Below are 12,036 nucleotides of genomic sequence, written 5' to 3' on the forward strand. Positions count from 1 at the left end.
ACACATACTATCACAAATTTATGTCAGAGGATGTACATACAATGTACACAAAAGATACACTAAAATACAAAAGAATTACAAAACACCTTATGTTTTTATAGTATAGCACTGAATATCTCAATTTCTAAGTCAAGGACCAACCCAGAACTACATTATATCTGCGCCCAAACTTGATCTCAACTTGTGTACAAAATATGGTAAAGATATCGACAGGCATTCAAATTCCAGAAGTTTGTAAATTCGGGAAGCTAACTAGTAATGCTCATTTGCTTGTTGTTACTTATACTGAACTGGTCTTGTTTTCTAGCTAGATAAGCAATAGTATAGTTTCAGTGATCGCTTGTCTGGGGTGTAATTGGGGCAGCTACGCGTTCTTTTTATCAATCATGCCTGTTTAGCTAAACCTTTATTTGTTTCAAAACTATAAAGTTGCAGATGCATTGTTTGTGGTACACTATCATATCTTATTTATATATCCAGTTAGCCAAATAAGTTGCTTGCTCATAATATAGTTGGTTCGCTAAAGTGAAAACTTCAAAAAGACAAAACGTATAAATAGTGTTGTGCAGCACAGCATTCCATAAATTCACCTGTTCGGGCGAACATTTTCTTACCACGAAAAGACGGCAGGCTTAGTCGCGTTTGCAACTGTCAACTTTCATATTGTGGTTTGAGGGTGATGCTGCAATTCCTCTCTTGACCGTAAAGAGTCAGAAATTACCTATTGAACATTTCATTTGTTAAATTGAATAAACCAGACATGGATGAAGGATATAGCTGGCTTTAGAGTTAAGCACAATGTTCTCACCTCAACATAATAAAAAATATAAGGCTATTGAGCTCCAATGTTTAGCTTCAAAATATGTCTAGGGTTGGGCAGGTCCCAGGGCCACATGACAGGAGCATGCCATGATCTACATAATGGCAAGGCCAGCGAGCTAGTTTAAATACAAAGTCTCTAATCTCCCTACATATTAAAACGGCTTGCCATAGTCAACGCTCTGCGCTCAAAGTGAACCTGCATGAAAATAACTAAAAATGAAAGTCTTCTTTTCAGTTTTAATGATAAAACATTGTAACGGTGTTTGTGAAGCGCATGTGCATTTACAGTATAACTTTAACAGAGTATACATTTTAGGCTCAACAGGCCAAGTATTAGTAAACAGTAGCTACTCCAAATCATGAGTTAATAGAAAGTAATTTATATTCATGCATTTTAGATCACTTAACCCCAGATCAGCCACCTGTTAGTTGCAAATCCTCAATTTGAATTAAACCACGTAGCCACGCCCAGGAGCGAAGAACCAACCGTCCTGCATCTCCTCCCGAGCTACTTGTCACATCAAATTTATTACATTCAGCGTAATTATTATTTTGGCTATTTTAGGCTTAGACAATACAATTCCATACCTTATCGTTTCATAAACGTCGACCAATCCTTCTACCTTAGCTTCTCGTTCACAGACACGACTTCATTTCCGCGCAGCGCTCACTAGTCTCACTTCGTGTGTTTTCTGGGGGGCCACTGGCCAATCAGAAGGGAGTACGGACTGTTGTCGGGTGGCATTTGGAATGATAGGTTTCAACAAGTTTTTCATACGCTTCAGAAACGCGTTTTTGTCGAGACAGAATTATTACAGGTCTATTACAGGTTATTTACGGTCTAACTTTACCAGAGTATACATTTTAGTTTCAACACACTAAGCAGGGGCGTAGATTTAGGGGGCTGACAGGGGGGACATGTCCCCCTCAATATTTAGAAGAGGTGAATTTGTCCCCCCCAAAACATAATGAATGATAACCTCCTCCCCAATACAGGTAAAGATAACAGCACAGAGGGTCTAAACGCTTAGATATCCCTCTTACCTATTTTACAATAATTTCATACACCCCAACTGGACCGTACCATCTTACCCTTGCTGGGTCTGACGGCCACGCTGACTTTGCGGAAGCATGATAGTGTAGTGAGTCTAGTGTAAGTAGCTATCACGCTTGTTTTACCTTCAGTGTTTCTGAATGAGAGTATCTGCGGATGAAACGCTAACGTTATCTAGTTTATAACTTGTGCCTGAAGTTATCTGAGGTGCGTTAAAGTTCAGCAAACAGGCGAAAGTTTGCAAACAATTTAATTTTTTTCCGTTAGCATTCTGTTCGCTGTGTTTGCAAACGGTCTGAAAGATTCGCGGCGAACAATGAGGAAGCTGGACTGAGGGAAATGTGAAGATTTCGATTTGGAATGTTCTTAAAACCATCGAAATGTCACTATATGGGTAGCCTACCTGAATGATGTCTTTTCCTTTGATGCAGAATAGGAGCAAATTGGTTCATTTTTGAAATGTTGAAATGAAACCTACGCCCCTGACACTCAGTATTAGCAAACAGTACTACTCAAAATCATGAGTTAATAGAAAGTAATTTATATTCATGCATTTAACATCACTTAACCGCAGATCAGCCACCTATTACTTGCTAATCCTCAATTTGAATTAAACCACGCCATGCCCGGCAGCGAAGAACCAACCGTCCTGCATCTCCCCGAGCTACTTGTCACATCAAATTTATTACATTCAGCGTAATCATTATTTTGACTATTTTAGGCTTAGACAATACAATTCCATAACTTATCGTTTCATAAACGGCGACCAATCCTTCTACCTCAGCTTCTCGTTCACAGACAGGACTTTATTTCCGCGCAGCGCTCGCTAGTCTCACTGCGACAGAATTATTACAGTGAATAGATCTCGGCCTCAGCATACTCCGTTAAATTAGCTATTACAATTTTGCTAACAGTGAACCTGCTTGAAGGCATAAAACTGAAAATATAAATCGAAGGTCTTCTTTTCAGTTTTAATTATAAATCATTGTAACGGTATTTGTGAAGCGCATGTGCATTTTATTTCTTGTTACGTTTAATTTTCATGTCTTGTTACGTTTCACGTTTACTTGTTATGATGTATTTTCTAGTCTTATGTCACGTTATATAGTTTATTCATGTCACGATTTATGTTGTTTCATGTTATGTTCCGTTCATTGTTTAGCATACACTTTTTTGTGTCTTTCTGCAAACCTTGCATTCATGCTTTCTCTCTCTCTCCCTTTCTGTCACTCACGCTTCCCTAATTGTTTAAATTTCCCTTGCCTTCTTACTAATCTACTGACTTTAGATCAGGATTGGGTAATACTAACATTCTAACCATGTGTTCATGTTTACCTTACGTTTCTTGTGCATTTACTAATTTACTAACGCTAGGGCAGGATAGGTTTATTACCAACGATTACTAATTATCTTGTTAACTTGTCAATCGTCCACACCTGATTTCCATTCTCATGCTGCTCTCAAGCTAATTGTCTACACCTGTCTACACCTGCATATAAAGCTCAGTTTCATGTCATGCCTTTGTGAAATTGTTGCCCCTTGTTTGTCAGTGCGTGTTTGAGCGGTTTTGTCAAGCCATTGTCTACCTGTTACGAGCCAAGCCTGTTTATTGACCAAAGATTATTGACTTCTGTTTTGTTGACCATTGCCTGCCTGTACCACGACTTTGCCTGCTGTCTTTGTGTTTTTGCCCCGCGGAGCGGGCTTCGGTCTTGACTCGCCGTCATCGACCCCGAGCCTGCCTGCCTTCCGCCTGCACTACTGCCCCGCTGACCGCTTTCCTGGTTACTAGACTTTTTGCATGGTGTACCGATTACAAGACTGCCTTGTCCCTCGGTACTGTACTTTGGTTTTGTGTATGAACTTTGCTTGTTATTTGACTACGCTCACTGGATATTCCCTGAATGAAGCCCTGACGGGACATTATTACATCCCTTTTGTCTGAGTCGTGCATTTTGGGTCCAACCCCCTCGCACCCATCTCATATCTGGAGCCTACTCTATGCTGCAGAATAGAACATGTACAATGCAAACAAAGTTTGTTGGATAATAAAAATGATTCGATTATTTTCAGGTTAGCTTTGTGTCTGCATGACCTCGACATGACAAACATTGTTTTCCCACATATAATGCAGAAAAATGTAACGGCCCAGTTGCTTTTTCAAAGGCAAGGCATTCCTGTTGGGTTGTAGAAGCAATCCATACAACAGAGGGGTCAACTGACGTGTCCGTACCAGTGGGGGTTGGGGCACACTCGACACATTCCAACCTCATGGGTCTTTAACCAGGTTCCACTGCCTCAATGTCGCAGCCTGCCCCTCGTTCAGTGAGCTGGTATTTGTAGTGACTCATTCATAGATTAAGTCCCTATAGTGTGGAGACCAAGGTCACCATGGCCATAGTCAGGATGACATTTGTCTCTTTCTCAGTCAGCTTCGTGTCTTGCGGGCTGACTGGAGCGGCCTCTCAACCCCCCAGGGTTGGCCTTTGCATCTGGAGGGGCCTTTGCCTGGATAGTGTATAAATGGTGTACATTTGTAAATAGTTTGTAAGAAGTGTTGTGTTTGGTTTATACTCTGTAACCTGCTACATCTCGTCGCATAGTAACACTAACTCGAATTGAGGGGGTTACAATTGGCTACTAAATTGGGAGAAAACTGAAATGAAATATAAATAAATAATAATTGGCCGAAAGGTCACAAAGTGTGCCTGAACCTAGTTCAAAAGTTTCTGTTTAATATTTGACCATCTTAAGTTTAATTATGCTTTTAAAGACAAGCCTTGGGCTTTGCCTGTGGAGACGACCAGACGAGAGTCAGGGAGGCTCTCTCAGCTGTGTAGCTGTTCTCTCAGCTCCTGTGGCTCCACATGACTGATGACAACTGAGGCCTCGTTTTGTGTAGAACCACGTGATTGGTTCGGTTGGAGTTTCAGCCACTCCCTGGTTCGGGCTGCAGGTACTATAGTGGGGGCGACATGGCTCAGGCAGTAAGAGCAGTCGTCTGACAATCGGAGGGTTGCCGGTTCGATCCCCGGCCTGGGCTGTGTCGAAGTGTCCCTGAGCAAGACGCCTAACCCCCAAATGCTCCTGACGAGCTGGTCGGTGGCTTGCATGGTAGCCAATTGCCGTCGGTGTGTGATTGTGTGTATGAATGGGTGAATGAGAAGCATCAATTGTACAGCACTTTGGATAAAGGAGCTATATAAATGCCAGACATTTACCATTTTACATTTGACTATGAAGCAAACCCCCACTTTAACTTGTGGGTTGTCGTACTGGTTGTGGCCGCTGAGAGTGTCTCCAGGTACACCTACTTTTACTGCCAAATTGAGGCCGCACAGTTTTCCCTCTTTCTTTCAATTGTCCTATGTTCCCACATAATTGTATTTTTGACCCATTTTCTAACTTGTTGAATCAGGCATTATAGATAGAATAATTACATCAGCAAATAGCCTAATTATAACCTTACATAACAGTAATTTGGCAGATGCTCTTATCCAGAGCAACAAAAAATAAAGTGCAAATCATAACCAGGGACAAATGCGCTGAAGACCCTTGAGGGAATTATGATTCCAAGTGCTAGAGTGATCGATAATGGTAGGCTTGGAATATATCATGAAGCAGTACCATGAGAATCATTATTGATGACACCAGTAGTAGGCTACACTTTGCTAAAGGTCTAGTCAGTAATGTTTCAGCACTATGGCAAGTGGCGCAGGATTTGAAATAATTTTGCAGCTCTACATTATTTTACCAGCAGGTGTCACTAGTCTACACTTTAGGCATAAAGGCATAAATCAAAACACAGAAATCGAAGGTCTTCTCTTCAATTTTAATTATGACTCAGTGTAAAGGTATTTGTGAAGTGCATGTGCATTTACAGTCTAAATTTAACAGAGTATACATTTTCGGCTCAACACGCCAAGTATTAGTGAACAGTAGCTACTCCAAATCATGAGTTAATAGAAAGTAATTTATATTCATGCATTTAAGACCACTTAACCGCATATTCGCCCTGTGAGAGGAGAAACAAAACAAGAAGTGGGTTGTCAGGGTATTCCATTTCACAGTCAAATTAGCACGCAACCAGAGACCAGAGAATCATCTGACTACTAAGTGAAAATGCAATGTGGTTAAGTCATATCTCGATACTATCGAGAAACATGAAGACACATGACCAGGTGCAAACGAGGCCAATGACAAACAGTAAACATAAACTTTCACTTCATCCAGATGGAAACCCCCATGCAAAGGAAGGGAAAAACATCTTTATCTACCTTATCTTGTCACATTTCATGTTTGTCACGTTATGTTTCCTGTTTAGTGATTGTCTTAGTTATTTTATTGTCATGTCACGTATTATGTTATTCTAGTCTCGCCACGTTTCTGAAAACAAAGATATGAAACACATTGGAATCAGTTGATTAAAGTTGATTGGAATGACAGAAATGTCAGAGCATGGCACAGTCATCATTTTTGCTCATTTTGCCCTCAGAACCCACTTCTGAAGAACAATCGTCACGATTGACCTCATTTATAATAAAGTAAAGATCTTGCAGTCACATGCAATGCACCGAAATATGAAAATAAGTAAACTTAATTGATCACTTGAACACACACAGTTTTTACAGATGAACCGACAGTTGCTTTAATTATGTAATCACAGTCAGAGCTTTTGCAGTAATACAAGGACAAAAGGTGAGCTCTTCTGTGTTGGCAGGCAGTAGCCGACATTGGCAGATGGAGAGTGTGAGCCGGAGTAATGATGAGAGGAGAAGCACTCTGACCAGCAGCAGGACTGCAACCCCAGCGATAGTGTGGCCGCAATCCAAGCAATGGAGCCGCCATGTTCAATGATACTTGCAGTATCATCTCACGGGTGGCTGCATCATTCTACAAAATCATGAGTAAAATCATATTACGCAGATGATATATTTCATGATCAAGAGCACATTTTTTAAATGGTTTCACTTTGACAGTTTTTGTTTACGCCCAGTAGTTTTATGTGAGCTGCTCACCATCCTTACCAGTACTTCATAAACAGCGAACCTAGCTTGTGCTTTAACCCAGTAGGCTACTCGGTTTGGTTTTAAATAATTGCACATCATCCAATAATAGTCTGTAACTCTTCAATCAGCCTAACCTCTGTCTTTGGACTGTGGGAGGAGACCCACACAAACACGGGGACAACATGTAAACTCCACACAGAGAGGCCCTGGGCGACCGGGATTCGAACCCAGGGCCCCCTTGCTGTGAGGCGGCAGTGCTACCCACTGCACCATCCGTGCCACCTCCAAATATAATATGAAGGTGAAAAGATTTTGATGGATCTGATTATATTTCAATCTTGGGTTGACAGGCACCCTGTACTGTTACGTTGACTCAATATGCACACTTATTATTTTTACACATATGAATATGAATATCGTAATAATAGTCAATTTAAGCCAGTTATGAAAATATATGAGATTTTCCTACCAGAGCAAACCACCGCAGCATCTTCATGATGACCACAGTTGTGAGACCCAAACCCAGGGTGCTGGCAATGTGACAGGGAGGATTCACTTCCAGAACAGCTCACATCATCCAACCAGATGGGCCCGCTGCCCTGTCCAGAGTGGGCACTGCCTGGAGCAGCCTGACCACTGCCACAGCCCAACTGTCTACACACCACCTCAGCGTCGTCTATGTCCCAGGAGTCATGACACACTGTTCCCCACTGGCCATCATTGTAGATCTCCACTCTGCCAGAGCACGGATCATCTCCATCCATCAGTCTGACTGGGGCACCGACTACATGAAATACATTTGAAAAATCACATTCTAGGGTAATTATGAAGAAGACTTTCCTTGGGGTCTTCTACATGGCACATTCATTTAAAGCAGCATGTTGTGTTGCATGGATGAGCCTCACAGCCTCAGATTGAATCCGAACCGTGCCCGTGCAATAACTGCTGACTGCATCAGCCAGCTTATGAGAGGATTCATTCAGTTAGGGGACTGTATTCATCCCTCTCTAGTGACTGGCATTAATTGATCGTTTGCTGATGGATTGTTTGTCAAAGTCGCATAGGTAAGATCTTCCACTGATGCCACTCTGAGAGCTTGGCTGTACTTTGCAGTGTGAAAAGAGAAGCTGGGGACACCACATGTTTCAGAGGACTGAAACCGTGGTTGTCTACGCTCTCCTGAGTCAGCAGTGGCATTTACGTACATGAATGTGGATGTGATTGCAGATTGTGTATTGCAAATAATTTTATTTTTTTCTGGCCCACATTGGCACCAAAATAAATGCTTTCCTTTACATTAGCATATACATTTGGCCTTATCATGTTTTTCTGAAGCAAAGGTTTCTTTGTCAAAAAGTATAATTTATTTTCAGAAAAAGTGGGAGATGCTTAAAAATGTCATTTGTAGTCATATTGCACAGAGAGGATGAGATCAAGCTTTATTTAACTGTCACATTATGGTAAGATTTTATGACCGATTTTACATTTGCGGTCAAATTTGGCCCAACAGTTGAAAAAAACACAAAAATATTGTAAGAGAAACATTTTGACACATAGTGTGTCACCTTCTTATTATTTCCCAAATTATTAGCCTTTTATCGATAAATATGAAAATTTGCCGATAAACATCTAATTTTTAAGCCTAAGGAACAGGAAGTGAAGGTTTGGCACCTGTATGGGAAAGTGCTACCAGAATAATTCACAAATAAATCTGAGAAGAAAATAAAAATCATTGAATATTTTCTTACATTTTATACAGTAACAGAGCGTCAAAATAACTCAACACAAAACATTTGTATGCCAAGTTAGTACAGGACTTACATAGCATTATGTTAATTGCATGTTTACTACTTAATCCTACCAAATTAGAAAATTCTCAAAATCATACAGTATCAATATGAAAAAGTGCTCATTGGTTTTTAAGAGTTGTCAAACATTGAATGGGGTCAGATTGACCCCAAACATAATATGAAGGTTAAAAGCGGAAAAGATTTTGATGGATCAGATTATATTTAGATCTTGGGTTGACAGACACCCTGTACTGTTACATTGACTCATAGTGCACACGTAATGCTTGGAATTATTTTTACAAATAGGAATGGTTATGTTCTCTTGAACATCTTAATAATAGTCAATTTTATCCAGTTATGAAAACATCAGAGATTTCCTACCTGAGCAGACCACAGCTGCATCTTCACTGTGACCACAGTTGTGAGACCCAAACCCAGAGTGCTGGCACTCTGACAGGGAGGATTCACTTCCAGAACAACTCACATCATCCAACCAGATGCGCCCGCTGCCCTGTCCAGATTGGGCACTGCCTGGAGCAGCCAGAGCACTGCCACAGTCCAACTGTCTACACACCACCTCAGCATCATTTAGGTCCCAGGAGTCATCACACACTGTTCCCCACTGGCCATCATTGTAGATCTCCACTCTGCCAGAACACTGATCATCTCCACCCACCAGTCTGACTGGGGCACCGGCTACATGAAATACATTTGAAAAATCACATTCTTGGGTAATTATGAAGAGGACTTTCCTTGGGGTCTTCTACACGGCACATTCATTTAAGGCAGCATGTTGTGTTGCATGGATGAGCCTCACAGCCTCAGATTGAATCCGGACCGTGCCCGTGCCACCATTGGGCAATAACTGCTGACTGCATCAGCCAGCTCATGAGAGGAATCATTCAGTTAGGGGACTGTATTCATCCCTCCCTAGTGACCGACAATGATTGATCGGGTGCTGATGGATTGTATGTCAAAGTCGCATAGGTAAGATCTTCCACTGATGCCACTCTGAGAGCTTGGCTGTACTTTGCAGTGTGAAAAGGAGAAGCTGGGGACACCACATGTTTCAGAGGACTGAAACCGTGGTTGTCTATGCTCTCCTGAGTCAGCAGTGGCATTCAAACCTATGAATGTGGATGTGATTGCAGATTGTATATTGCAAATAATTTGATTTTTTCTGGCCCACATTGGCACCAAAAAAAGACTTTCCTTTACATTAGCATATACATTTGGCCTTATCATGTTTTTCTGAAGCAAAGGTTTCTTTGTCAAAAAGTATAATTTATTTTCAGAATAAGTGGGAGATATGATAAAATGCTTAAAAATGTAATTTGTAGTCATCTTGCACAGAGAGGATGAGATCAAGCTTCATTTAACTGTCACATTATGTTAGGATTTTATGACCGATTTTACATTTGCGGTCAAATTTGGCCCAACAGTTGAAAAAAACACAAAAATATTGTAAGAGAAAGATTTTGACACGTAATGTGTCACCTTCTTATTTTCTCCCAAATTATTAGCCTTTTATCCATAAATATGAAACTTCTGCGATAAACATCTAATTTTAGAGCCTAAGGAACAGTAAGTGAAAGTTTGGCACCTGTACAGGAAAGTGCTACCAGAATAATTCACAGAGATCTGAGAAAAAAAAAAAATCATTGTATATTTTCTTACATTTTATACAGTTACAGAGGGTCAAAATAACTCAACACAAAACATTTGTATGCCAAGTTAGTACAGGACTTGCATAGCATTATGTTAATTGCATGTTTACTATTTAATCCTACCAAATTAGAAAATTCTCAAAATCATGGTATCAATATGAAAAAGTGCTCATTGGTTTTTAAGAGATGTCAAACATTGAATGGGGTCAAATTGACCCCAAACATAATATGAAAGTTAAAAGCGGAAAAGATTTTGATGGATCAGATTATATTTAGATCTTGGGTTGACAGACACCCTGTACTGTTACATTGACTCATAGTGCTTGGAATTATTTTTACAAATAGGAATGGTTATGTTCTCTTGAACATCTTAATAATAGTCAATTTTATCCAGTTATGAAAACATCAGAGATTTCTTACCTGAGCAGACCACAGCTGCATCTTCACTGTGACCACAGTTGTGAGACCCAAACCCAGAGTGCTGGCACTCTGACAGGAAGGATTCACTTCCAGAACAACTCACATCATCCAACCAGATGGACCCGCTGCCCTGTCCAGAGTGGGCATTGCCTGGAGCAGCCTGAGCACTGCCACAGCCCACCTGTCTACACACCACCTCAGCATTGTTTAGGTCCCAGGAGTCATCACACACTGTTCCCCACTGGCCATCATTGTAGATCTCTACTCTGCCAGAGCACTGATCATCTCCACTCACCAGTCTGGCCTGGCCAGTGGAAATCGGGGCACTGGCTACATGAAACACATTAAAAAAACGGTCATGAAAAGAGTCTCATTCTCTTTGACACCACCTTTTTGAGAGGACTGAAACTGTGGTTGTCTGCACCCTCCTGAATCAGCACTCAAATCAAATCAAATCAAATCAAATCAAATGTATTTGTAAAGCACATTTAAAAACAACCCATGTTGACCAAAGTGCTGTACAATCAGAGCAGGCAGTTAAAATCATCGTTAAAAATCACAATAAAAAAGGCTAAAAGCAAAAACACCTACATAAGCAACAATACACACAGCACACAGGTACAGAATGACAAAACATGGACACAGGCGCATATAAAACCACATCAGGGTAAAAACGCTAAAGAATAACAGTATGGTTTAAGCTTGGACTTGAAGGAATCAATGCAGTGGCATTTACACATATGAATGTGATTGCAGATTGTATATTCCAAATAATGAGCTTTTTCAGGCCCACACTGGCACCAAAAAAATACTTTCCTTTACATTAGCGTATGAATTCAGCTTTATTACATTTTTCTGAAGCAAAGATTTCTTTGTCAAAATATACAACCTATTTTCCGAAAAAGTGGGAGATATGATAAAATGCTTATAAATGTAATCTGAAGTAATCTTACACAGAGAGGATGAGATCAAGCTTTATTTAACCCAAACATTAGGATAAGATTTTATGACCAGTTTTACGTTTGCAGTCAAATTGAGCCCAACAGTTGAAATAAACACAAAAATATTTTCATAGAAATTTTGACACATTGTGTATCGCCTTCTTATTTCCCTCCAAAATTACTAGCCTTTTATCCAAAAATATGAAAAATCTATGGGAAACATCTGATTTTAGAGCCGAAGGAACAGTAAGTGAAAGTTTGGCACCTGTACGGAAAAGTGCCACCAGAATAATTCACAAAGAAATTAAATGGTTGTATATTTTCTGACATTTT

General features: G+C 40.4%; 1 protein-coding gene across 1 annotated transcript in view; it reads right to left on the reverse strand.

Moving 5' to 3' along the window:
- Positions 1–5,687: 5,687 nt before the first annotated feature.
- The window catches only part of LOC133121354 (uncharacterized), a 343,999-nt gene continuing 337,650 nt past the window's right edge, over positions 5,688–12,036 (reverse strand). The window contains 4 exon segments of the mRNA XM_061230554.1: positions 5,688–6,769; positions 7,355–7,669; positions 9,057–9,371; positions 10,763–11,092. Coding sequence (XP_061086538.1) covers positions 6,765–6,769; positions 7,355–7,669; positions 9,057–9,371; positions 10,763–11,092 — 965 coding nt within the window. The 3' untranslated portion in view covers positions 5,688–6,764.

Source organism: Conger conger, chromosome 2, assembly GCF_963514075.1.
Source record: "Conger conger chromosome 2, fConCon1.1, whole genome shotgun sequence".
Taxonomy (NCBI): Eukaryota; Metazoa; Chordata; class Actinopteri; order Anguilliformes; family Congridae; genus Conger; species Conger conger.